This window comes from Stylophora pistillata, chromosome 10 (assembly GCF_964205215.1).
Source record: "Stylophora pistillata chromosome 10, jaStyPist1.2, whole genome shotgun sequence".
Classification (NCBI taxonomy): Eukaryota; Metazoa; Cnidaria; class Anthozoa; order Scleractinia; family Pocilloporidae; genus Stylophora; species Stylophora pistillata.
In genome coordinates this window covers 20620260-20648052 of record NC_142528.1, presented here as the reverse complement: position 1 = coordinate 20648052, position 27793 = coordinate 20620260, and the positions used below count along the sequence as shown (strand labels likewise).

Sequence of the window (27793 nt, the reverse complement as noted above, 5' to 3'; positions counted from 1 at the left end):
TTTTTTTTGTAGGCAGAGGCCTTGGATTAGTGCATATATCACCACAGAGGCGAAGTAGCTCTAAGTTAAAAGTAGCTGAGCCGGCAGTTGCCGTAATAATTCACTCTCGACTTCAAGTAGTTACCAGAACGTCTCATCGTCAACCAATTTCGGTACAAAGTACTCCCTTTAATCCATGGCGTAATACTATTTCCATCAAAAGGCACCTTGATTGTTCTTACGTGTAAGTTGCAGTGCTTACCAAGCTCAAAAGTGTACGAAAGAGCGAGAGACCATACTGAGATGACGACTAGAAATTTCACACGTCCAGCCGCCATCTTGGTAGTTACATTTTCTTGTCACTGTTCCTTCCAACTGTATTCCTTTCTGTACTGTTCCTTTCCATACAACGAAGTGTACAAGCCCGAATGCTTTAAAAATACGCCTTTGCATCGTTTTGATTCCAGTTTTATCCCTTTCCAAAGTGCTTCGGCACTCTAAAGCCAACAGACTAACACGTCAACCTCTCAGTTGAAGGTGGTTCGTTTTAGGGAGTAAATTTGCAGTTCTCAGAGAAGCTGGTCTATTGTTTACTGGAAACAGAGTTGTTTTTCCATTCCCGTTACCCCTTTCTCTCTAGACAAATAATCATCATACGGAACCTTTCCAAAACATAAGAACATTAGTGCGGGTGCTGACAAAATTCCGAGAGCAGAGGTATTTTTTCAAAGACCGCGAAAACTGATCGTGTCCGCAGGACCCCCAGGCTAAGTGCACATTGAGAAAATTAACGAGTACTCATTTATTCCAAATTGGACGAGAAAAATCAATTGACCACTTATTAATGATGTTAATGAAAACATTTTGACAGCTGTTCATCATTAAGCAGAAGCAGAACGCGTAAATCACATAAGATACAACGAATCACGATAGCGTGTAAATTTCATTGTGAGTTCGGTCAAAACAACATTGTTCACTCCACGGATAAATTTTCTTTCTCTTTTTTTGTTAAGTTTAACGCTCCAAAAAAGTTCAGTCAGTACACGAAATTAATGTGCGCTCCGTATTACCTTTCTCAGTTCTACAGTGTGTTGCCTGAAAACTCTGTCTCTCTCTGCCAATTAGAATGGAAAAATGTTTCTTACACATTATCAAGCTACTTTACTTATAAAACTGATCCTTACGCCAGACAGAACACTGGAGAAAATAAGAACTAAGAACTTTTTCCTTTATTTTAGTAACATTTTGCACATAAATCTTCTCTTCCTTTCTGTAAATTATCATAATTACTCATTTAAAAATATATTCCATTACAAATGTAATGCGATAAACACAATTGCTATCACATTTTCGACAAATGCTTGAAAAACAACTTGTTCGAAATCGAAGTTTCAATTGCTAACGCACTATATGCGTATCAAATTATGACGGAAGTCAACGATTTCTGAAGCAGATACAAAAATATACCGCTGAAATCGAAGTTAAACGGGCGAGTTCAGAAGCCCAGAAAAATATTTTCAATCTTTCCATAGCAAGAGGATTGCCGATATGACATGCAATATTCTTTCCTTTAGGAAGGGTTTTTGTTGTTGTTCCTCGTGCACTGTAATTCTATTTTCGAGTTGAAAGTACCAAATTCAGGATTCTAATGGTACCTTTAACCTTGTATCCAAAACACTAATTCATGACATGTGATGACTATAATCAACTTTCTAAAGAATTAACTTAAGGCCGATTTCGAACCTTTCTAAAACAAAACATACTGTAGTGTTTCAGCGAGGAGCCACTCGTATCTATAAACGGTTTTTTTTTTTTTTTTTTTGATGGATGTTAGTTTTGGTCTATCAATCTCCTATGAAACTACGTTAGTCACTTGACTACAATATCCGACCGTTTGGGGCTTGTCGCACTTTGCCGGCATCTCCATTCATCAGTTCATCAGTTAGGATTGCCTTGCTGCTCGTTCCACAAACAGACGTCCGTCAAACTTCTTCCAAACCTAAGCAGGTTGGCTCGAACTCGATTCCACTGCAGTAACCCACTCTTTATCGCCGTCTTCGAGCATTTTCTTCCGCCCAGCAGCCATTCTAATCTTCTTTTCAGTCGGCGATAATGGCGGTTCGTTGGCCAAATCTGTCCCGTTGACTACAGCTAATTCTGAATTAAGGCTTTCAAAGTCTTTCTCTGCACGAAATTCAGATTTGTTTCCTACAGACTCTTCTCCGTCTTCGTCATCTGTTCTAGGATTAGCGTCTGCTTCATCCTCTTCAAAGGAGTCCATCCTTTCATACTTGTGAACGGTTCGCAGGGCGAGAATGTTGACTGGAAAATGAACCACCTTGGGGGGCTTTGACTGGAACGAAAATAAAGAAAGAAAAGTATATGAGATGTGTTAGTATTCTTTTCAATCATCGTTGGGATTGTTTGGTGAGTATAGCAAAAGGCACAAATGAATTTTCAATAAGTTATTCATGAGAGGGGCCAGATAGGAATTTCATTGAAAGTACATACAAATGAGACAAAAACCAACCTTTTACTCAACACATTTCAACGCCCCTGCTAACAAAAAAACAGAAGTCGTCCAAAAGTTATTTCCCGTTAGCTGGTGGATTTTAGGCAACATATATAAGCAGTTCTAGAGGAGGGAATACCGATTCACAACCAACTCTGCTTTAATTTCTCTCTGCTCTCAAAGAATGCAAGAATGATCAAATAACTCACAGGGGCGTTCGGATTCTTCAAAATTGATCCTCTTCTACGGATGACTTCACCAGGCACCATCACATACTCGTGATCCTCCGGATGTACGATCACGGACGTTTGAGAGTCCATAGCCGCCTCCTCCGATGATGGACTTTCCGCTGTTTCGGAACATTCCCTGAGTTCCTCCAAGGGATTTCCGATGTATGTAACTGGCGGTGGGGGTTCCGAAGAAATAATGGTAACTTCTACATCGGATGGAGTCTGTTCTTGGTCGTTAGAGTTGCTCTGATGGACTTGAGTATGATTACACTGTGGCTCATCTTGTTCGAGGCGAAGAGGACGAACCACGGCAATCGGTTGTGATGTACTCTTAGTATCCGGAGCAGCTAAAAGTTACGGTGAAAATGATGGTATTAACCAACAATGCTTCAAACAGAAAAAGTTTAACTGCTTTCAACGACCGTAATTCATCAGCTTAGCAACTGTAGACACAAGTCAAAAAGGAGTAACCCTTTACCGCCTGATATGAGTATACATATTCTCCATGTTATTCTCTATACATTTTCCAAAGTGCTGTCACAGACAATTTGTTTAAAAATCAAGAGTTTTTTTAGTTGATGATCATTTCCTTTATTGTCATAACCATTACGCTTGTTTCAGCAGTGATGCTGCAAGGAGAAATTGAATGCTGTCACCCTTAGAGGCCCAGCTGGATGTTTGACGTAGTTTGCTAAAACGAACTTCAAACTTAGTTAAGCAACGACCGAGTTCACAAGGTTATTTACGTAATTACTGCCATCAGTATTTACGAAGGAGAATTGTGCAATGTTTTTCTTTTATTGAAAATATCCTCTCTGCTCAAGTAAGTCTCGAATACAGCCAAACAAACCTTGACTCGCGAGAAGTTCCGTTCGTTGTTTCACGGTATCAGTGGTCGTAAGACAGGGTACAGAGCAACCTGACATCAGAGACATCAACGTAGACTCGAGTTTTTGAACCGAAGGTCTTCCGTCAGGTTCTACCCAGCACTGAAGCATCAGCTCATAACTGCAAAAAAGGATGCCGTTCAGGGCACACTGTCAAATGGGATGTGGATGAGGTCTGAGCAAACCCAGGACTTTAAATGGCTACCCGTGAAAACTGTGACGCTGCTCAATTTCCATACATCAAGGTAAGGATCACACACGTTTAAAAGCAACATTTTCAATCTCCATTTTGCGCGAAAGGAAGATTAGTAACAGAAGTAGAGGGCTGGACGTGAAGCCTATTATTAATTGGAGACTTTACCTCAGCCCTATGCCACCGTCACATAGTTATCCACGCAATACAAGGTCAAGGGCTACAAAACATTTTACGTCGCAATCACAAATAACTTTGAAACTAATAATTTGTAAATACTCGATGTGGTCGGAAGATATTCTGTCGTTCATCACTTCACAGATAATACGAATTTACAGATCCCATTAAAAGGAAAGAGTTACTACGACTTGCTAGTTATAATCTACCTCCCTGATATAGAAGACATTTAAATATGAAACCACTTTGAGACCCATCTACCTAAGTCTCCTTGGGAGAGTGATTGACTTTTTACCAACTGAAATGTGTACACAGAGCCTCCAATTCAACCTACCCAACTCCCCCCCCCCCACCAGCCCCCAATTAACAATGTTGGTAAAACTAAACAGTCATTACGTCATGGAAAAGTTCACGACGTGCGTAAAATTCAACCTTGTTCGGGGGGAGAGAACGGGGGAAGAATTCGATTTTAGTACTTTTAACCTCCATTGTAGGTCGCCGCCAGTGTTAGGTTTACATACATGATCATTTGAGACAATTAATAGCGATTAAGATAAGGTTCTGAGCCTGGCCAATGACCTTTTATGTCTAACGTAACTCAAACCAATCGGTGTTTAACTAATTGCTTTAAAGTGTTACACATGATTATCTGAGTGCAGAGCTTTATACAAATGTTGTTCAAGATAAGCAGTGTGCACTTACAGTACGTCCAGAACATTTCCTTTGTTGTGCGGTTCAGGTAACTTATACAGCTGATCCTGTATCACACTCTGTAACACTTCTTCATCTGGTAAGTCTTCATATGGTTGCTTACCACCTCCCACAATTTCCCAAAGTGTTACTCCAAATGACCTGCAAAATCAACAAATATCAAACTCGCACTTTTCATCAGATTTAAGACCATCTTCTTTATCCACGTAAATGCTTTAAGACCACTAATCCGCTAAACCTCCGAATCTTTTCTATTTGTTTGACACCGACCAAAATAAAAGTACTAGGGTAGCCATTACCATACCTGATGGCCATGGTGCACGGCACAACAGCACAGCGGTCCACCTCAACTAAACTTCTACAAGCGCTTGCTACAACATCACCAAACCAAGTAGGGGAGGGGGAGGATATTATTGAACTTAAGTCACGTGTCTCCCGAGTCTGTTATCCATTGGTTGAGAATACAAATGGTCGCATCTATCCCTTGGTTGGCCGAATCATGTTCAATGAGTTCCAGAAAAACTCTGAATGCACAGCCAATCGAGTGCAAACAATCTACACCGCAACTCACCAAACATTTCCCTGACTTGATGGTGGTTTAGTCACTAAAGTTCCATCTTCATGAAAGACTACACACTCAGGTGCTAGCCATCTAACGGGGATGCTGTTGGGAGCTTGCGGTCTGTTATAGTAGTCATTCTAAAATCAAATATAAACGACGCTTTTCAATTCTCTCGTTCAGTACTAAAACACTACGGGCACCGCTTAAAATTACTTTTAAAAATTTAAACTCATAACGTTAAATATCCCACACATTTCAAGGCGACTCGTTTTTAAGAGAACAAGAAAAGCGCATTTGCGTTTGGGCACAAACTAAAACAATAGAGGTACTAAAGAGGGCCTTCATTTACAACCTAAAATGTGTAAATGATCGTCATAAATGCTATCAACTTGCAGAAATTAAAAGTTGAAAAAAAAATCAGGCTTCCCACGAGCTTAAAACCTGTGCCTCCCTTCGATAAAGACTCCTTATACCGGATGATCCTATCTCACCTTGTATATGCATCTTGAAATTCCGTAGTCTCCGATTTTCACAGACAAATCTGGAAATACCAAGCAGTTTCGCGCAGCAAGGTCACTAAAACAAAATGGCACATCATACAATCATTAGTGATAATTTTCCCGCAAAATAACTAGCGCAAAATTCAATGTTATAGAAAGAATCCGCATGCGAATAAGGTGTCCATTCGTATTCTTCAGTAAAAAGAATATAATACGTTTTTTCATTGTAAATAGTATACTGGTTGCAAAGAAAATCGCAAAAATTGGTTCCTGCTAGACATTCCAGTCGTCTCATACCGCACTAACTTGCTGCATCGAAACCAAAAAACCACTTGGCCGCAAAACCCGGAATTTTTTACGCTTCACGGTAAGGGGTGTAAGCCTGGTACCTTATGCAAGTTCACTACTGAAGCAATGTGGTTGGACTTGATCAAGAATCGTTTCACCATCTACAATCTTTTCGTTCCAGCGGATTTGACCTCTATGTGAACTAAGACGTTATTATCCACATAAAAAACTCACACACCTGTGATAATAATGATTTGCATGTAAGCAATGGAGCCCGGAAGCGATATCAATAGACATGCGCAGATGCAGTGGAACACCTTCCCGCTTCCTGTCGGACCGTTGTTCCAGGAGAAATTTCTTCAAGTCTCCCTGTTATACAACAAAAGAGATACTGTGTGTACTTAACAAAAGAAACATTTCTAAAAGCATTTTAGGAGGTCTACAACACTGATATTAATCTTACCAAAGGAGAATGTTCCAAAACCACTAGAAACGGTTCCTGTTCTGTTGACTGTCCTAAAACACTCAAAACGTTCTTGTGCTCAACGCACCTGTTTGGTTGGAAAAAAATGAAACGAGAATTTACTCTTAAGACTGTAAATAACTAACATATCTAGTCACGCGATGTTAAGTAAAGGTAGGTAATAACGAGTTTAGTTTGAGGGTATTAAATGGTACGTTGTTTTAACTTTCCAACCCCGTAAACCTATGACAAAAAAGATCAACTCTCCGTCAAAATTTCGAGCTCTTTAAAACTAAATGAGGAAACATCTGCTGTTTTGCAGCATTATGGAGAACGAGAGAAATAAAAAACTTGTTGAAGGTTAAACAGGCGGTTAGTATCGTCATGGTCTTACGAAAATCAATTCTAGACAACCATTCTGCACTAACCTTAAAACATCCGTTTCCTTTAGGAACATTTCCTTCGCCTTTGAGTCAAAATTTTTGCGCAGTTCCTAAAGAAGAAAGATCCAGTACGAAACAGTTGAAAACCTCAATTTTTTATTCAAGTTCTACCAACAACAAAATATGAAGACAGATAGCATTAAAGAAGCAGTTCAAAATAGCTTACTTTCACCACGACTTTGGTTCTTCTCAATCCTGTTTTAATGCGAAGAGCGTCTGCTTCGTAAACCTTACGAGGAAAAAGGGAATTTGTTATTTCAATTGTAACGTGGCTAATTACACAGGTCAAGGGTTATTTGAGGGATTAAAAGATGAAATTGATGAATTCACAACTGTAGAACACTGTAAAGGAATAACGACTCTTTAATGACCCGAGGGTTCCCCTGTCTTAATTCAAATAATGTTCATTTATTTCGGTTCTAAACGGTGAGACCACAGTTATTGTAGATCCTGTTTTTGTTACCTATGTTTTTAAAAGTGTCTGGAAAGACGTGCGCATCACACCAACCATACGATATTGTGATAAACCAACTTTTTTTAGGTCACCTATAAAATCTGGTTTGTTCTTGATTCTTTTTCGTTTGCTTTTAGACTCACCTTTCCAAACCACCCGGTCCCGAGATCAGTGCCGTTAACCAAACGATCCCGCGGGAACATGTGCTTAAAGAGCTGGCTATAATCTGAAAAAAATGAAACGCGAACAAATCATTGAAAATGCACTAATGTGTCTATTGATGACGGGAAAGGTAATGCACGAGCAAACCAAGAGGCGCGCGCACTGACGAAAAAATGAGTAAAAGTGATGAGAGGCGCGTTTGGACCGATCAAAACACCTAATTATCTACAACATTGAATCTTGAATTTTGTTGCGGTTTCCGTTGACTGAACGAGGGTATTTGGCTTGGACTAGTTGGTAACAGGCACCATAAAACAAAAAAATTAATCAGATCGGAAAAGAAAAGCACCCCTTAGGAAGAAGAGCAAGAAAATCCATAAATTCAACTACACGTGTTTTGCTAATTTTTCGCTCGTTACAGCAATCATTTCCAACATCGCACTGCAAAAAAGCGAATTAAGTACGAAAATCCGAGCTATCATTAGAGCAATTATTTCCAACATCGCACTGCAAAAAAAGCGAATCAAGTATAAAAATCCAAGCAATCGCTCTAAGAATTGGTCAGAACATGTTCAAACACCGATAATTCCACACAAACAAGAAACTGCTATCAGAGAGGGTATGTTAGTTGTTTTTTTCTGTGTTGTCTTTGTTTTCTTTTAACGAGGACTCTCCATCTTAAAACACGTCAATGAAAATATCAGTTTATAACACCGTCCTTCCATATTCGAAGTTCCGAATAGAAACACAACATACAACTTTACCTTTCACGCCATGTTTGTAAGTGTCCTCACGGAGTGGCCTGTAACCCAACACAGTAACTTTACCGTCAGCCTTGTCAAAACAATCCACTGAGTTCTCTGTGATCGGGTTACAGAATCCCATTATAAAATTATCTGGACTGGCTTGGTCTTCATTACTCATAGTGCGGTATCGACCGCGTACAGAGGCGAGCTGAAAAAAATCATAAAAATTAAGCTTTACTGTTTAGGCACGCATGCAACAGTTTTTGGAACTACAAGGATTCCTACCGATAAGTGATCATTCTAAATGGTAGGAAAAAGAGGATAAGTGAATTAAATCTGCGCTGAGAATGACACTATAAACTGAAAACGTCAAATACGTACAAGTTTTCAATTAAAATAGGTTAACACAAAAAGAAGAAAAAGTGATGTCTCTTATATTTACTCACCATACCGAATCTGAATTCTCCCTGTCTACCTATAGAGAAGGTGTCATATTCTTCGACTTTGCGAACTTTTCATCACCAAAATATTATTTTTAATTTCATGTGTACGGCTAAAAGAGTTTTTTGTTGCTGTTGTTGTCTACACTGATGCAAGAGCAACAGCTTCTACACAGATTACAGAAATTTCTGTGAGTCGAAATTATGTAAATCTACAAATTGTGTTCTGCGGCATTACAATAAAGTGTCATTCTTTCTTAATTAGATGGTACAATTTGCCTTTGAGCGAGTACAACTTCTCAAGCTGCGACTGCTGATAATCGCTTTGAATTTACCTTCAATCATCCAAAACCTTTCAACAATTGCTTCCAAAAAAAAACACTTATCCCTCACAGCTGTAAAGAAACCATTACTTTAAATGTGTACTTTCATTATTTCAGTAGCAGTAATCGACAATCTTCGGTGCGACATCTTCAAATAAATTAGAAAACACATTGACAGAAATCACAATACATTTTACTCATTTATTTTCACGAGAAACTGTCCTTCATCGCTGATGTATTCTTTTTCATCGCGTGAAAAGATAGCTCGTTTCCTTAACTAACCAAGTCTGTTTTAAAAAATCTTTACCGTAAAAACTGTAACGAACATACTAAGTCTCAAGAGAGGCTAAAATTGCTTCACGTGAAAAGACAAGAGACATTTTTAAATTGATTTGATTGAATTGATTCAAAATGAAACTCAAACATACCGTACACATTACGTGATCTGTTTCCGGTGCTGAAAATTTTCTTTCTCATTCCAAAGTCAAGCGTCATTGAAGAACAAGTGTGTCTTTTTCCCAATTCTATAATAACTAAACCCTCGACAAAACTGTAAAGCAGCCTTGGGAACAGAGAGATATCATCCTTGATGACAGTTCTTCTTCAATCAAAAGGTATTGTGGCTTCTTTCCGAGTTCAAATTAAGCCCCAGATTTTCCCGCACTCGACAAAAGTACAAAGTAAAACCAATCCGGGTCTTGGATTTCAGAGTTGGAGATAAGATCTCAGATCATACTGCTAACGAAACCAAGACTACGAACACGGTGTAATGAGAGACCAAAAAAATAGCTTGATACAAATGCAAATTGTGTCACCAGAGGTGAAGATAAAAAGTGACCAGATCTTTGTTTACTTTTCTTTCAGCACTTCAAACATCTAACATTTCAAGGTACTACAAACCTATCCTACGAGACACGATGAGGTAGTTAATTTTGCACACTAACATATTTCACGAAGATTACTCTGACGAACATAAAATTGGCGCTCAACATTTTTATCGTGTATCAAAAAGTTTCGTAAAAATCGCACATTTCAACTACATGTTAAACATGGCGCAGAGCAAATCGAAATTCCAATTTGAAAGTTTTTAGCCCTTTTACTTTGATCCTCCCTGAACAGCAAGGAAGATCAAAGTTGCCAAACAGACTGAACCTTTGAAAGACTGAAAATTATTTATAGTGTGACGTAAAGTTTCCATAACAACCAAGTTTAAATCGTTTTAACTTGACCAAGATCTTCAAAGGAGTTTCTTTATAATTCTTTGTGTTGTTTCCGATTTTCTAAGAACAAAATTGGGAATAATATGCCATATGATAGATTGATTGCACACAGTGTGTTTTTTAATAATATGGTGTAACATTTTGAGATAATCTTTATAAACCACCTTTTCATCTTCATATGATCACATGATTAACAACTAATTTGGACATGAAAACAAATCAAGCTATTGAAATCACCAGGCTAAGAAAAAAAATCAAAGGAAAGATTCACCGTGAAACTCGACAAACTGAGAGAAATTTGTGGAGACTCTAACAAGCTATTAATGTGTGGTGACCGATAACAACAGCCTGCGGTGCAGGCTTATTATTACAACAAGTTAATGCTACAAGCTAGCAATCTTCTAATCAACTTGCCATGTTTTATTTAGGGTTAGAGTGGACTGTGGAGGGAGGGGGTGAGGAAAGGCAAGGACAAAAAACTTCCAATGTCCCACTCCTACCCTTCTCCTTCATTCTGACTGTCACTCACAACCTTGGTAAAAATTTCTTTCTCTCCCCAGCCCTCCATTGCTATAAACATCGAAGATAGCAGCTCTAATTTTACCCAAGAAATACTGAGCACTTACTGACCAAAATTATGCCTGCTCTGCAGACTACAATAATTACCAAGTCCCATACATACATTCAAGCAAACTTAAAAACTGCAAACTAACAATGTTGTTGTTTGTTAGTTTTCTGGTGTCTTAGTGGCTTTTTTCTTGTATGCAAAGACCTTCCATAAATATTTCTAGTGCCATGGCTTTCTCAGTTTCACAGTAATACCAGTTAGCCCTTTAATAGATACATTTACATGGAACTGTGACATAATCTGTTCAAGGTATATATTTGCAAGTACATGACTTATTTCATTAATACCTTAGGAATCCAGACTGGTCCAGATGTTCTCCTATAGTAACGATACAATAGCAAGGCAATCCCCACAACAAAACACACAGCTGCTAACGGGATCATGGCCGCCAGGATAGTAGAATAATTGCTGCTGTCAGGCACATTGGTATTGTCCACTGCTGCTGCAGCTGATGGTGGTGGTAGGGTGAAATTACTGGAGTAGGTTAACATTCTGTGATTCTTGTTAGTAAGAAATTAAAACAAAAATTAATGACACTATACAAAAAACTAAAATAAACAGAAAAGGGTAACTAACATACAACAATAATAATAATCTTTATTTAGCAATAATTTCAATAAAATCCTCTACAATACAAAATATTAACAGCGTAAAAAACGATCCAAAATAACTCACTTTCAGCTCACATCTACTCCTTTTTTTTAATGTCAAAGTGTCTGGAAAACTATAAATAACGGAGTCAAATCTGAACAGATTCAAAGTCTAATAATCTGATAAGTGAAAGCATATATCTAAAACTATACAGAAAAGAGAAAGGTGAATGGCAAATCTAGAACCCTATATACAAGGCTGCTAAAAAGCATTAAACAATGTCAATGGCTCCCTCGGCAGCTGCGATTTCAACGTCACAATTATTATAGTCAAATGCAGAGCTGCGCTTCACCCGTGATCCTCGAAGGCAAACTAAGGCCGACCGAAGGAGGGCAAAGGATGTCTTTGCTTGGATCCAGGAAATTGTTTGCCAGTATCGTTCCCCTTCCTTGGCGGCTATCAGCTCAGCCAATCGGCTGTGGTATCTTATGCACTCCATCGCCATCCCTCCTGTAGTAGTAAATACAAGCAGTGTGAACGAGCCATGCTCAACATCAACACTCTCCTTGAGTACAGCCGCTTCTTGTTGTTTTTATGGATGCGATAAATCTGCTGTGGTTCCTGGTCCTTGTAAGACTCGGCATTAGGGTGGCAAACCCTCAAATCGAAGAATGCCGAGCTCTGGGGATCCCAGAAGCCACGCGCCTGAATGTCCAATCTTGCGTCTTGTACTCTATTAGACCCTCTGCTGAGTTGTTCTTCAGTGATGTCTTGGAGAACTGGCTCGACCTCAACATCGGTACACACTATGTACTCAAAAGGTTGGCCTCGAGGTCTCTCAACTCATTATACCGTTGGATAACATAGCCTCCTCGTTTGCAAATCATTGCGTGGTCTACTGTGAAGTTTTCCCCACACGCACACACTGATGGAATGTCATCAAGCGGCCAATCATAGCATAATTTGACAGCATCACGAAACTCTCTCTTGTTGAGGTTGAAACCATGTTCTTGAAGGGGAAGAACTGTGAGCCATACAGAGGAGCCTTTTTCTTGCACTAGTTCTAGAGGTTGCTTGGTCTTCCATGAAACAATTTGTTTTAGATTATCTGCAATCTCTGAAAGTTCTTCAGCTTTTCCATGTTTGACAGCCTGACGCCCTGACAGCCTGACACCCTAACATATAACTAATGTTATTGTGTGTTTATGGCAAATGAGTAGGTTGTCCTTTTAAAGCAAAAATTCTAGTTCTACACAATTTTAACAATTCTAGAATCAGCACTAGGAATAGTAATTGAATATTTTGATACTTGAAACTATTTATAGGACTGAATGAAAAAATGAAGTTGAAAATGGGAGGGTATAAAATCACCCATCACAGTTGGCTAAATACTCTATAACACACAATACCAAAATGGCACAAAATTCTGTGAAGAGTTCAAAAAATGAAACAAAAAGAGAAGAAGAAAAAGATAGGAAAAAATAAAATTAAAAAAACAAAAGACTTGTAAGAAAGGATCGAGCTTAAGTTTTTCCATTCATGAGAGAGTCCCTTTCCAAGTTGATTTTAAGACACCACTGGTGATGTTTAGTCAATCTAAAAATCCCAAAAAGTATTTTCAGTTAAGTTCCAATAATTGAGGTGGTAACACTTGACAGTATTTCCAACAGGAGGAAAAATGGATGAAAACCTATGTGGTGCACAGAAAGTTTTGTGACAATAGGTTTTTAAATTCAATAACAGTGTTGTCACTGGCAACCTTCCTCATTTCCAATAGTAACCAAATCTCATGAGCCAATGCTTCACCAACCATCAAACATGAAAGCCACTCAAAAGAAGTGAAACACATTATGAGGGGGACATGGGGGGGGGGAGGGTTCTGAATACCACAACACCACTAACAAAATAGAACAAACACCGCATCACCACAAGAGAAATTGTCAACACACTGACACCATGATGTAAAAAAGTCTGAGGATTTACCTGTTTCACTCATCTTTACAATGCGCTAGCTGGTCTTTGACTGGCCAATAGTGCATGTGGTAGAGGTCCAGAGGTCAAGTAAAATATAAACCCATAGGGCCTGGAGTCAAGCAGCAACTCAGATGTTTGTTTGAATATCAAAAATCAACTGTTTTTAAGGGGTTAAAAACTGCAACACTGGAAATGGTTTATTTCACCAAACACCCTTGGTTTGAAATTAAAACCACCATTCACTGTAAGGTTTGAGACCACTGCAACACTGTAATGCCAGTTGTCTTCACCGCAATACTGCAAACATCAATGTCCCCCTCTGTTAACACTGAAAACTGAGCCAGTTGCCCATGACAGCAACACAATTTTAATGTCAAAATGTGGTTGCCAAACAGTTTTGGTGCCTTACTTAACTAAAAATTGTAGTATCATGCAACAAATTGTATGAATTTTTAGCAGAGAAGTTGTTGTAGTAAACCTACTGTTGTTGGAACTCGAAAGTTTCAAACTCTTTATTTTTTTTTTCAAAGTTGGAAAGGTTTGAAATTAACATAAATTGAGTTTGAATTTGTATACGTTAGGCTCGATATTCTAAAGTACAATATTCCCAGTGATTATGCAATTGTATGCAAGTCATTTGAATACTTCAAATAATACTGCTGCATAAGAATTCAAGCCCAATAAAATCAAAAATTTCAGATTTCTCAAGTGAGCTTATAGGGCCTCTTCTGTCCCTGATATTTGCCACCAGTTACACAGCCTCTTTTTCTTTTGCTACTCTTAGACCAAAGTAGGGTCATGCAACTATCAGGGTTCATCCTCGGTGTAAAAACCTATGAAGCTCATGAGTGATGTAAAACAAAGACACAAAACATTATAAACAATAGCATACAGCAAAACAATACCTCATGAAACAAAGAAAACCTCGCCAGGTTTTTACACCGAGGGTGACTTACTATCAAATACATCTCACAGCCAGATGTCAGAAGGCACAATTTTAGTAGGTTCTCATTTTCCACAGAGGAATCTGTTGTTCATTTCATACCACATTCTACTGCATAGCATCACTGCTGAACCACTTCTTCCTAACATCATTTCTAATTTTGTGTGATGTAATGTCAGCATCATCTCTGGAGACAGTGAAATGTGAAATCACCCTCTGATATGTAGATTAGAAACTGTATGCTTTTAACCATCAAAAGCTAATAATTTCTTTAAAAAAAATCTCTATTTTAGTGAGCACTTTTACATAACAATTTCTATTACGATTTCCGGTAACGGATACTTGATATTTTTAAAGATCTCAGAAAGTAAATTGTTTTTGGAACACTATGATTTGATTTTCAATTTTCTCGTTGAATAATTATCATGATGGAAGTGTTTAAGTAGTAGAGACGGCCCTCAAAAAGTCTAATTCCTTATACATTTAAATGAATGATTTCTTATGAAGCTCTCTTGGTAATTAAATTTTGAGCAGTGAAGTCAAATGCATAAAGTTCTTTATTAATTCAAGCGACAATGAAATCTCATCGCAAACTAAACTTGAAACGAAGCACGAGCTAAGATCACAACAAAGGTGTTGAAGTGAGTAGAACAAAGGGTGGAGGGAATAACAAGGCGACAGTTTCACGGATAACATCAACCTTTTAATACGCTGAAAACATGCAGAGCTGTGACCTTTCATGTTGGTGACCTTTCGACAGCATTCCAACGTTTAAAAGAGAACCAAAAACTATCATGTATGTGGACCAATGCTTGTGTTGAAAAAGCTGACGGATGTGTTACTGAGCAATCGAGAGCAAAATATTTGCAAATTTATGCATGAATGTACAATCTCATGCACAATACACAGATTGACCGTCTGGGTGTAAACGTGTTTACAGCCCAAAAACGTGATTGAATTTCGATTGTCAGTGTGATGACCTGGATAGCTAAAGAGCATGAAGTCCGTCGATCGCCCACCAAAGGATTGCGACACTTCGAAGAAATTAAACTTAAACCGTCTAACTACATATTGTTTTGAAATTATCAAGTGCAAAGCACAATAAACTCGTAAAATACGAGAGAATATTACCAAAATATAAGCAATATTAGTACCTGAATGTTGCAGGAAGCTTCATGATACCTCTTTCCCCTTCCTTGATCACGTATTGCTTCAAAACATATGCCTCTCTCGTCCTCAACCACAAGAGGTGCCTTCTTCCATTTCAGTTCGAAATGCGAATGATTATTTACAAGATCTAACGGGTTATAACGGCTAACTTTATCTGAGGAAAAAAAGTCGAGAATTGAGGCGATGCGAATTAGAACTTAAAAATTGAAAACTAAAACTTCTTCGAAACAATAGAAGTCTTGCACCATCGACCTTCACACGTTTAGCAAGTGTCAAATTGCAAATAAACAAAATACATACGTCAAACACTGCGATTTTTTGACTTGTCGGTAAATAAAAGCAAAAATAACCCTGTCAAGTTTCGCTCTCAATATTCAGAGCTAAAGAAAATTGTGACACAAAAGTCATCTTCCTAAGTTTTCGTCGATTCACAGTTCCTGCAAACTTTATTAGAAAGAAGACATACAAAATATGAACAATCTTGAGGTAATTCTTTTTATTCGGCTTAAAAGCAAACAAGATCACACAAAATGTCTTTCTTGTGGTTGAACGCGATGTGGAAGAAATCGTCTGCGACACATGACATGATTTCACCCATAAAAATAAAAGGAATATTGTTTCTAAGAAATTAAAACTGTTCACAGCCGGAAAGAAGAACAGTTGTGCCCTTATTGTAAGCTTTTAAGTGTTTTCTATTTGATAAGAAAAGTCGCGATTTTCGAAGGCCAGCTCCAAGAGCCACGCGTGATTCAAACAAATAGATTTGCAACGAACGCAATTTCGGTGTTCTGACGTGACGGGAAGATTTTGTCTTCACAACAGATCTTCACAAGTTTCAAACCCTCGATCTCAATAGCTTCTTTGAACCATGGAGTCAAAAAAACGGTGAAAAAATAATCTTAAGAGCTACCTACCCATCATTAGTTCGTGAGAAACACCGCGCATTGCCTTTTGAGGTGTCGTTGCCTCAATGCTTTGTCTCTATATGTCACGCGGGCGTGAATGTTCTTTTCACACAGCCAAAAACCTGATCTAAACTGGATGATCAAGCAGCAAATTTGCTTCAATCGACAAAATATTGATTAATCTGTTTGCTGATGAAAGACCTTCAGGCATCAAATGTGCGTGCTTGCGACCTCGCTTTCGGAAGTCATCTTGAACTGTGCAACAACACTCCAAATTAACATCAGCAGCGCATGAAGAAATTAATTATTCCACGTACGCGAGTAACCAACTGACACATGAGTGCATGACCGCAGGTGGAGATAGTGATCTCATGGCTGAAATACGTGTCTGCCCTAAATGCTACTGAACGCTGGTGTTCTGATATTTTTTCGAAATTTTAAATGAACATGGAGATGTAAATGTCAAGCACCCTCCACTGGAAACTGTGATGATCGTCAAAGAGAGGATCAACCACAGCGTGGTTGACTAAAACAACGTATTATTCACAAAATCATTCAGTTGTGTCATGGTCATGAGAACGATGGCTTTTTTCTGAGAGACAGTACACCCATCAATGATCGTCTTTTGGTAAAACTAACTGGCTCACAAACAGTGTTCTTTCTTGGTGAAAAACAAACGGAAATAACACTTGGAATGATCAAAAAAACTATGACACTATGGAATGATCGGGCTGATATTTGATAAGTTCCGGCCAGATGAAGCACTGCCGGAGTTCTGATTTAAAGGTTCTCATAAGTTTCATCAATGACACAGATTTACCCAATCTTCAAGTTGATGTTTGTTACGCTTGCGTATTGATAACAAAGTCAGTACACGCCTTCAGACGAGCTTTCCCGGGAAGGGGCTTGCTTGAAGGCCAAGACTACACATACAGGGCATAGATTCATCAACTGAAAACTCAGAGCTCGATCGCTTGACTCTATCGCCCTTCTATTTGTTACGACTCGCTTTCTTTGGTACAGTACGAGCATTCGCTATTTGCAGATGAGCTCCAAGCCCAAAGTCTTCATATCCAAGAGAACATGAATAAGTGTTGCCTTGTTTTTGTTTAACCGAGAGTTTTAACGCTACTGCTATAACTAGCCTGTAAGTATATATACATACTTCTATGGGAACGTCTCCCGCTATTAAAGGGCGGAGAATCGTTCAGGACCGACGGGAGGGAAGTATTTTGTAAACAAGCTTTTCATTTCTCCAGGTTTCATCTCATCAACTTTGTCGTATTTACGTAATTACATTCACTTACATGTAATTTTCTGGAACTGCAAGAAAATATGAGTCCTGCCGACGCCATCTTGACTCAAGGTCAGTACCCAGACTCTGCTTGTGTTGCTCGGCCTTTTTCATTCCACCTCGTGCCTAGTCCTAAATAAAACTTTGTAAGCAATACCTCAATATGCTTTACCTGAATTCTCTTAAGTCTGTAGTCCAGAGTAGCCACCTGGATAAAATCTCACAATGGATCAGGAAAAAGGACCACCAACACTTTGGCTGGTCAGTCAGGATAAGTTTTAATCTGTCTGACAACACAGTTGAAATCAGCTCTGGTTTCGCACGGAGCTTACATTTTTTTGCTTACTGGTCAATCGCTCTCAATTGACAGCAGTGATTCTACAAGTCAGCAGCTACAATTGCTGTGCTTTGGAGAGATAATGTATGTCGGTTCAAATTGAATAATTAATAAACTTGACTGAAAGTTATGACTTAGGCAAGTGTTGAACTGGCGGGAATCAGTTAGAGGAACGACTTTTTCTTAAGGTTAGTATCCTTGGGCATTTATGTATAGTCTTAGAGAATAAAAGACAAAAATGGCACGGTGGGGAAAGAGGGGCGGCGACTGATTGCCACTGAATAAAGGGTGGCGCTGATACTGTAGTTTAGCCTGTTGCGGCCACTTTCTTTTTTGTCAGCAGTGGAGTCAACCCAACTCGGAAGCACACCAGGAACATCAACAAAGAATTGTGACCTCATCTATCTAGTAAAATTATTCATTTCCTTCATATGTGTGGACCTCGTCCCTTGAATTCGCCGTCAGGAAATTTTTCTACCATTTAAAAATAAAACTTGTTTTATGTACTGCTCCTTCACTTACAACGCACACACCGTCATGTGACTTAGTTCCGGTAACCTCGTACACGTAGCTAAAAGACTCTTGCTACAGTTTTACACTTCAGTGAACTCGCAGACACGTGCTAAATATTTGGCGAGACAACCAACTGTTACAGTTTTACCGAATAAATACAAGTCTTGTAGAACGCTATACACACTAATGAAAATACCAAGGGCAAACTATGGTTTCTCTTTCGGGTTGAACTCACACGAACAACACATACATGAAACACGAAAAAACACTTTTCATAAATCGATTAAAAATACTTTATTTAGGTCGAGGGATATTCATTTATCTTGTAGAACGCTAGTAAATAAATAAATAAATAATTTAGCAATGGACATTCCACTGGGTAGCTCTTCTTGTCCACTGTTTCCAAATCGAATTGGAATTTGGAATGTTGGTATAACCGTTACGAAAACTACCAAGGGCAAAATACAGTTCTCTTATTTCTTTTTAATCCCAGATTGTGTGCTCACACATTCGAAGCCCTGAAATAGTTTCTATAAGGCTGAAGTTTTGCATGTTCGCCTTGACTCCAAAACTCCATTTACAATATAAGTCCTTGCCTAGTTCTGAAATGGCTGAAGTAGGGCCGTGTATAGAATCCGTCGAACTATGGGCTATAGTAAGTAAAAGCCAAGAAGTTTCAGTTCTCATAGCTGAACGGTAGTCAATAAGGAATTTGCATCGTTGAGAAATCTTGTGTAAACTTTGTTTATATAACCGATCCATATCTTCCAATTATTTTTAACTTGAATTGACACCAATATCTGTTACTTCCAATATATAATACTGTTGCTCATAAACGACTTCTAAACTAGTAGTTTGCAGTCTGTAGAGACCATGCAACTGAGAACCATCTCTTCGCAAAATAGATGACTTCTCAGCCACAACTGATACTAATCAACTAGACAACTACTAGTTTGATTGGATCGCATCAGGTTCAAATTGGAACCTTGAAGAAACCTGCAACTAACTCAATCACCACCAAATACAGGAAGCAATACAAATCTGTGAGTTAAGTAAGATTTACTGAAGCTCAGGTCAGATTTTCTGAGGCCTGACTTTATGAAGTTCTTTTCCAGCTATTTCTTTAATTGAAGTTCCCCATCAAGGATCATCCTGTGATTTGTTTTCGTCCAAAGGCCAAAATGTTACTTACTTCATTTGTTTTTGATATTGGTGATAATCGCCTGTAAATATAATGAAGACATTCTAATGGTTATGTGAAACGTAACGGTTTTGTGAGCTTCTGCTTCTCTGCTGAGTTGTTCCAATGGCCACTTTTCCCGGCCCACAAAACGTTTCCTTAGCTGTATATTTATTTTTGCCACTCAATAACAAACAATTAACAACTAAAACAACGACGAAATATTTAAGAGTTGATAACGCCAAATCGCAAAAAAAAATGTTATGAAACGATGAAGATCATTGGACGTGCACGTAAAATGTATTCTGCATCATAAATGCAATATGGTCCTCCAACAAATAAGCTGACGCTGTTTTGTTTTAGGTGAGTAAAACTCCGACGCTTTTGGATTAGCAACATCAAGTACCATGAAAGTACGGCATACGACAAAAAAAGACTTTTGAGCGGAAGAGAAAATATGTTAAGAGGATAAAGTTTCATTCATTAAATCGACATTCTTCACTGCTAACACTGGAAATACATCTTGCTGGAGCTCTTATCAAATTAAAAACGAAGAGAAACTAAAATACGGATTCAGTATGATGCTTCATGCTCGAACCTGGCTCTCCACAAAAAAAAAATTCAATATTCAATGCTACGATTTTGAGACTCGTAAGAAAAGTTTCAAACTTTTCACCAAAGAAAACGCTTTATTCAACCTAAATACAAAAGTGTACTATCTTATTGTAAGATTCTACCATCTACGGAAGGAAAAAAACTTATCTGGATGCCTTCTGATTTACACCGAGTGCGTGAAGGTCGTAGCTAGCACTAAACTACATGAGATACTAAAGACGGCGATCAAGTTGTTCTATCTACATGTCATCATGAACCCGCCATCTTGAATTCTGTGGCCACTGCGGAACTCCACTCTTCCACAAAATTCAAGACGTCTGTCCAACAATAAGTAAACTTAGAGAGAAAACTTGGTTCAAAACCTTTCTTTCTTTTTGGGGGTGTCTGGAAAGGACATCGCTCAGAGAAAGTTGAAGGATCGTTTGCGGTGAAATCCTTGGGTGACAAACAGATGTAACAGGCTCTCTTGGAATTATGGTTGTATTCTTCACTACGGGTTGGCAACACTATAAATTTCCTGAAGCTTCCATCAACGAATTCATAGTGACTAAACGTAAAACCGACCCCTAAAATTAAACATGTTTTCATCTTATTTGGTAAACTAACCTACAAGAAATGACAACTTTTCAGTAAAAAAAGGGCTAGCTTTCCATCACTTTTCTGGTCTGCAGGGTGATTTGACTTGCACACTACTAAGGGGACCTGGATCGAGACCTGCTCTTTGGGGAGGACCCAGTCTTGTTGTGGCGTTCTTCTTTCTCACGTGACCTGTAAATTACATGAAACAATTTAGGCTGAGGCAACAGATTATCAGACTATCCAGGCCTGAGCCAGACTTTAACGAACTGATCCCTGAACAAGAAGTGACCCATAATCACCAGCTGAGAAAAAACAATGCGGATTTTGCCTGATACTTAGAGTTCATCGTCTCTTTCTTCAACTCGCTTCATTGCCCAAAGAAGTCAATGCAAGAAATCAAGAAATATCCAAATATCCAACAGGGACATGAACAGAGAATATCAATCCTTAAAGACATTTTCAAAAAACTAAACAAAAAATCCTCAAACAATGTAAACGTGGAAGAAAAATAAAGCCTCACTGATTGGATACCAGAGCTCAATCAAGCAAATAAATAAGCAACCACTTGTAGCTATTAAATCAAGTGAGAAAAGTCAAGAACACAAACCACACAGGTTTCACTAAGTTGTAATCCTCAGAGGCAATTTACCGAGAAATAGAAATTAAAAGGCTACATCTTGTCTTTCTACAACTACGTAAACACAAGATTGACCCTTCGGGACCACATTAACGTATCAATCACGTCTAATGATAATTTACAAGTTAATGTACACTCTGAAGTCGATAAGAACGTCGTGCGTATGAGGAAGACCATTCCTCGGCGGCTGGCTGAAAATATGCGTTTGTGGGTCTTACGCAAAACACATGATGATCTAAAATACCTGGGAGAATACCTCTTACAAGATGTCGACTGAGTGATTGGCTGATCCGCCGGTAGAGATTGATATCCTTTGAGTGCTTCACTGGAAACGTAAGTTGGTTCAATACGGTAAACTGACGTCTGACAACAGCTGCTACTTTCAATTCCGTTGCTGTGGCGAATTCTTTAATTTCCCAAGGTCTCACTTTTCATTTTTTAAAAGGTTTTTTTTTTACATTCAAAGGAAAAGTTTACTTTTAAGATCGTGACGTTCGACTCTCTTCAACAAGTGATTAAACTTTTTGCCACTCGGTTCGAGCAGCGACATCGATTCCTTTTTGAGAGCGATTCTTAGTATTGAGACGTTTGACTTCATTTCAGCAAAAGAAAAAAAAAACGAATAGGAACGACAATTTCACTCCAAAAGCAAACACGAAAGTTACCTTACATGCGGATCCTCGGTCGATCACCTTGGTTGAAAACCATTATTAATAAAAAATCAAAAATTGAATTCAAACTTTGAGTGTGTACCTTGTCTTTCCAGTTATCTTCAAGCCCAGATGATAGCTTCTGTCATGACTTTAGCACAAGCAATGAATTGAGGAAATTTTAAAATTGAAAATCACAACAGAATGAGGTACCTCAATCTTTGTTGTTCCGTTCTGCTGAGCTGAGGTAGCTTTGCTTTGGCAGTAGCCTTCAGTTCTTGATCCAATTTACAGGGTGTTTAATCGGTAGGCAGCTCGTTGTACGTTCGCACCCAAAATAACAACGTCTACCCTTCTCATTATTAAAAACTAATTAGGAATCGGCTTAACTTTGTTAAAACTTTGCCATCTCTGCATAATTCTCTCATCTATTGTCACTCCTAAAAGACACCACTCACCTGCTTCGAGATCTGACGGACTTATCTCTCTCCTGGTTGTCATAACCTTCTTCGGATTCTTCCATCTTCTCGACCGCGGCTTCTTTCTCATCTTCTCCATTTTCGTTCTGCTTTTCCCCGAGTTTTTCTCCATCACCTTCTTTTGTTTCATCTTTCTCACCACGGCGCTTCTCATTTTCCTTTGATCGCTCACGATCCCTGTCACGATCTCGGTCCTTTTCAATATCACGCTCTTTATCGCGATGACGGTCTCTGTTACGATCACGATCACGATCTCGATCACGCTCCCTGCTACGATCTCTTTCACGATCACGGTCCTTTCTACGTTCACGGTCCTTGCCACGATCCCTGTCCCTGTCACGATCCCTATCGCGGTCACGGTCTCTGTCACGATCACGGTCTCTGTCACGTTCACGGTCTCTGTCACGATCACGGTCTCTTCTTCGGTCACGATCCCGGTCACGATCCCTTTCACGATCTCGGTCACGATCCCTTTCACGATCTCTTGCGTCACGATCCCTATCACGGTCTCTGTCACGGTCCTTTCTCCCGTCACGATCTCTGTCACGGCTCCGTTCTCGATCCCTTTCCCGCTTTCTTTCAGAACCTTCATCTTTTTCCACTATCTCTTTGGATTTAGACCGGGATCTTTCGTTCCTTTTATTCTAAAAGAATAAAATAGAAAAGTAAGAGAAATCGATTAAAATGTGAGGCAACGAATTGTACATCTACAGCAAGCCGTGCAAATTTGTGGAAACTTTGTTTAGACATCCCTTTACTTGAGACACTTTTTTCCCGCTCTACGTTGAGATGAAACTGAAGTACAGTACTGACATTTTTTAACATTTATTTTTAAATTTCAGTCAGAACAACCTAAATGTTGATTGGAAGCAATATATCACTCATAGGAAAAAGGAAAGAAGAACGTTTTAGAACTAAGATCAAAAGCTGGGTGGTATCATTATTTGAAGCATTAGTAGGACACAGTGTGAATATTGCTGCAATTCACCTTGAGTTCCTCAATGGTACTTTTTATCTTAGCATAACCCATATGCTGCTTTCCCTGTAAGTGATCATCAACTCGAGTTTGTGCATCACCAATGATGAGAAAGGCACCACAAACTTCACACACTTCCATTTGCTTTTCCTGGGCAGACATTAAGTTCAGGTCACGTGATTGCTGTAGAACAAAGCAAAAATAACCAGTCTTCACATAACCAGTCAGAATAGCTCAGAGGTTAACTCTTAATGAAAAATGAATGTAACTCTAAATGATCAATTAATCCTTCTCTCTCTCTTTCCAGAAGCAGGCCACCAAAATCATCACGAATGTTGTGGATCCACGTCAGTGTCTAAGCAATTGTGTACCCACCCCTCCCCTAGCCCAACCTTAACCCTAACTTGTTATCAGTTGATTGTTGTTGGGTTAGGGGAGGAGAGGGGTAGGCCGGCTCAGCTGCTCAGGTACTGAAATTGTCACACTGAGAAGCCCTTGCTTGCCTTAAAGCAGTGATAAAGATGAAAATGAACCTGACAAATAACTTGATTACAAAGAACCATTCAACTACTTGCAGGCTCATGAAAGAATTTTAAAACCTTCTCAAACAGAGAATTTCTTGATTCACAGCAGGCTTGGACACAAAAAAATTATTTCATTGGTGGGGAAAGTGGTCTTAGGTAATCTTGGGCTCAAACCATAACATTTGTAATATTTGTTTCTTACCATTTGGAGAGCCTCACGTTCATTCTTTAGCTGGTCACACAATTTCATCACACCTTGCGCTTCTTCCACCTTTCCTTCACACCCTAGTTGTTCAACCTGCACACATTGAATTGACAAGAAACAATTCAAATAGACTGCAATCTGACAAAGAGGAAGTTAAAATCAGGGTAAAAAAAAAAAAACAGCTGTACATGCAACTACTAGATTAACAATACAGTGTACTTTACAACTCTTTATATTTGTTCAGCTACCCTCATTCTTCAAAACTATAACACAACATTTGATGAAGTAGGCTTAGAAAACTTCTGGTGAAAAATAAATGTTGACCGAAAAAAGAACTCTTTCAAACTGATTGATACATTGACCCCTTTTTTATCAGTAAAAGACTAAAATCCAATAGGAGAGTTAGATAACCTTATTACACTATTTCCTTGGGAATGAAGAAGGTAAAGCAAACACCTAATTTAGCTGATACAAAGAGGAAAAGCATGCTATAAAATTTGTAGCCTTACAATATGTGACCACAGCATATAGGCCAAGAGTGCCAAAGTCTTCAAAGATGTGAACATATTCTCTCACCTGTTCTAGCAAGGCATTAATCTTCTCAGTAAGCATTTTGATTTTTTCACTGTCTGGCTTGCCACTTGCCAATTCCTGTAAGAGAAACAAAATATATTAGACATTCTGTCCCATTTAGTAGCTGGAGGGTTCACGCACAATAAACCAGAGCCATTTTACAAAAAAACTGTACGCAAACCAAAAGAGTGATGCAACAATCAAAGGCCTCCATTTATAAAAACTGCACACTAAACAATAAAATAAAATAAAATAACAATAAATAAAATAAGACAAAAAAAAATCAACAATAAACAAAATAAGACAAAAAAATCAACTGCCAAACTATGATGCATCCAATTCAACAAACTCTGCAATACTTTAATGATTTGGTTTAGCGCCTGTGATGCTTATTTAATTTTGCTTCCAAGCAAACAGCAAAACGTAGTTTTTTTTGTTGTGTAAGCAGTGATTTGAGGTGGAGAAGGTACTATTTACCAAACCTCAAAGCAACAGTTACCAGCATCGCGTTTACTTTCACCTTCTCTATATTTTCACCTTCTCTTCCTGTGCCCGACTGAGGTTCAATCTGGTATGTCCTCGCCTGATTCGTCTGTCGACATCTGCCATAATGTTTTGAAGATACCTCAGAAATTCCTCTTCATATCTCATTTTTTTGAAACGACCACTTTCTTGATACCTAAGTGCATTTTCAGAAAGATGTAAATTATAGAAGTTACCGTAGATTTTCTCTGAAAGTATATCATTCTAAGAACATTCAAAACAATAGGCGATGCCTTAACTTTTTAGTTTAATTTGTTAAATGGGTTATGCATTAAATGGTTCCAGTTGCATTACTGAAAGTTTTCAAGAGAATAAAATTATGTATTTGTTCAATTAACCCAAACAGCACACTGGTACAAGCACTTAGGTTACAACGGCAAAAAAAATTAAATTAGCAAACCTATACATTCTACACTAATCTATGAGTGACTGTATAGGGAAGGTCTGCCCTGGGGAGCAGTGCCATTTTACAGAAACTTTGAACAAATAAAGCAGCATCTCATCCAAGAACTAACTTAAGAACATTCTTACCAGAGAACACCAACTCCTTATTAATACCTGAAGTGCCAATTTTCCATCACTTTCAAATATTTCAGCTCATAAACTTCCTGCGTTTTGGTATTATGGAGCCCTTTGGTATGAATATCTTACTTTACTGCATACTTAAACAGAGGATAGCATTGAAGGTGCACTCTGATTGGGTACTCTAACTGTGAATATCCGTTACTATTCCCCTCCGGGCAACACACATAGGATTTGTGCCCAAAACTACTTTTTTTATAACAGGAACAAATGATCTAAAATCATCCTTTTGTGCCATAATTTTTGTGCTGTTTATTTCACTATCATTTCACTAAATTATTTCACTGCTCTACAGCCCACTAGCCATCTTCAATTTGGTAAATTGTTATTAGCATTTTCCCTTACCCTAGGATTTTATAGAAAGACAAACTCAACATTAATGGAAAAGTATGTGTAAATGAGATAAATTGCTACCACTTACTCTTTCCTCAACCGGTCATCATGTACCTTTTCACATGGTCCTAAGAAAAAAAATTAACAAGTTAGTTAGCCGTTTGCAGAGGACTTCCTTGAGATACAGGGGAAATTATAATGGTCTCTACCAAACTTTTTCTTAACAAGAGATCCATCTGCAGTCTTTGATCTCTCAAGAGAGACTTTAAGAGGTCTCAATGTCATAGATGGGTTACAGTTCACTTCAGCCATTTGTTGACCAGTGTTTGGTTAAAAATTTTAGAATTAATACTGTCTCGTTGTAGTGAATGGAGCATAACATTGGTCAAAAGCAATTCATCGTTGAGAGTGAATTGTGTCATTTTCAAACGCAAATTACTCCTGCGTGGCACAGTTTTGACATTGTCATGACCCTTTCCACACTAAGGATAGTTTTACACCAAACTCTACCTTGACTTGAAGCAAAACCCAATGGGAACTGCAAATCAGCTTGCGCAAAAACTACTTACATTTTTTATCCATGATGGTTCAAATCACCTTCAGATCTTTTCCCATCATATAACACAGTTCTCATTTTCAAAGTTTCACTTATTTTGCATTTAACATGTTCGACCAATTCAAAATAACGACATAAAGTGAAGAAGCAACGTTTTTCATACTAGTACTACCCTTATTGAGTGTAAAATACCATTGGAAATTTCCGTTAAATTCTTTTATTGCCATCATTGCCATTCGATTGATTGCGTACTCTCCCAACACCTCATAATTGAAACACTACTGACTTAAGACCATGCGGCCGGTTTACAAGAAAATTGATAGACTCGATTTTTACCAAAAATTTAGAAACGGTTTTAAATTACTAACCCAAATCAGATCTGGTATTAACGAAGAGCTGGGAAGGACAAAATCCACAAAGGAAGTATTTGCAAACCTGAAAAGAAAAAGAAACAGGCTTGCTATCAATGTTAGTTTTTATCGACGAACGAAACAACAGAGATATTCTTCAATAAACTACTATAAAAGTAACCAACACTTACCTGAGGATCAGACCAATGTAAGGCAGTCTTTTTCTCATTGGGGGCCCGATCTCTATCGACCCCCATCAATTCATCTAACAACGCAGCCGCCGAAAGCATCGACATTTTGCCTGTTGAGCGCTTTCAGCACAAGAACATGGAAGAACGTATCCCACCATACTCTGCTTCGCCGGTG

The 27793-nt window shown here is 38.5% G+C and overlaps 2 protein-coding genes and 1 long non-coding RNA gene across 4 annotated transcripts; 1 reads left to right on the top strand and 2 right to left on the bottom strand.

Annotated features, from left to right (window-relative positions):
• Nucleotides 1–1186: 1186 nt before the first annotated feature.
• Nucleotides 1187–17947, bottom strand: LOC111337775 (BDNF/NT-3 growth factors receptor). 2 transcript variants are annotated; one of them, XM_088737070.1, is made up of 15 exons: nucleotides 17809–17947; nucleotides 15581–15750; nucleotides 11206–11418; nucleotides 8326–8515; nucleotides 7543–7625; nucleotides 7112–7174; nucleotides 6931–6995; nucleotides 6503–6590; nucleotides 6278–6408; nucleotides 5743–5827; nucleotides 5261–5388; nucleotides 4681–4830; nucleotides 3572–3729; nucleotides 2701–3068; nucleotides 1187–2332 (listed from the first exon to the last, which is right to left on the bottom strand). In XM_088737070.1, exons 3-15 carry the CDS (start codon nucleotides 11407–11409, stop codon nucleotides 1979–1981), a joined length of 2067 nt encoding a protein of 688 aa, XP_088593196.1. In that variant the 5' UTR covers nucleotides 11410–11418; nucleotides 15581–15750; nucleotides 17809–17947; the 3' UTR covers nucleotides 1187–1978. The 2 variants fall into 2 exon arrangements, with proteins under 2 accessions (XP_088593196.1, XP_022799872.2); XM_022944137.2 differs by lacking the exon at nucleotides 17809–17947 and adding an exon at nucleotides 16511–16728.
• Nucleotides 17948–18246: 299 nt separating this feature from the next.
• Nucleotides 18247–22317, top strand: LOC148722171 (uncharacterized). Its single transcript, XR_015992818.1, has 2 exons — nucleotides 18247–18320; nucleotides 20189–22317. It is a non-coding gene; the product is annotated as an uncharacterized LOC148722171 (long non-coding RNA).
• Nucleotides 20495–27776, bottom strand: LOC111337776 (uncharacterized). Its single transcript, XM_022944138.2, has 9 exons — nucleotides 27619–27776; nucleotides 27446–27512; nucleotides 26610–26649; nucleotides 25601–25742; nucleotides 25067–25141; nucleotides 24488–24583; nucleotides 23774–23944; nucleotides 22765–23429; nucleotides 20495–21208 (listed from the first exon to the last, which is right to left on the bottom strand). The coding sequence occupies exons 1-9, from the start codon at nucleotides 27721–27723 to the stop codon at nucleotides 21133–21135; spliced, it is 1437 nt and encodes a 478-aa protein (XP_022799873.1). The 5' UTR covers nucleotides 27724–27776; the 3' UTR covers nucleotides 20495–21132.
• Nucleotides 27777–27793: the final 17 nt, after the last annotated feature.

Coding starts and splice junctions, on each gene's coding strand:
- LOC111337775 (XM_022944137.2), bottom strand. CDS start 16,541: ATGCGCGGTGTTTCTCACGAACTAATGATGG. Junction 6,996..7,111: donor GAACCAAAGTCGTGGTGAAA/GTAAGCTATTTT, acceptor TTTCTTCTTTAG/GAACTGCGCAAAAATTTTGA. Junction 3,730..4,680: donor GGAAATGTTCTGGACGTACT/GTAAGTGCACAC, acceptor CCTTTTTTGCAG/TTATGAGCTGATGCTTCAGT.
- LOC111337776 (XM_022944138.2), bottom strand. CDS start 27,723: ATGTCGATGCTTTCGGCGGCTGCGTTGTTAGATGAATTGATGGGGGTC. Junction 25,743..26,609: donor GATGACCGGTTGAGGAAAGA/GTAAGTGGTAGC, acceptor AAATGCACTTAG/GTATCAAGAAAGTGGTCGTT. Junction 21,209..22,764: donor TCCGTCAGATCTCGAAGCAG/GTGAGTGGTGTC, acceptor TGTAATTTACAG/GTCACGTGAGAAAGAAGAAC.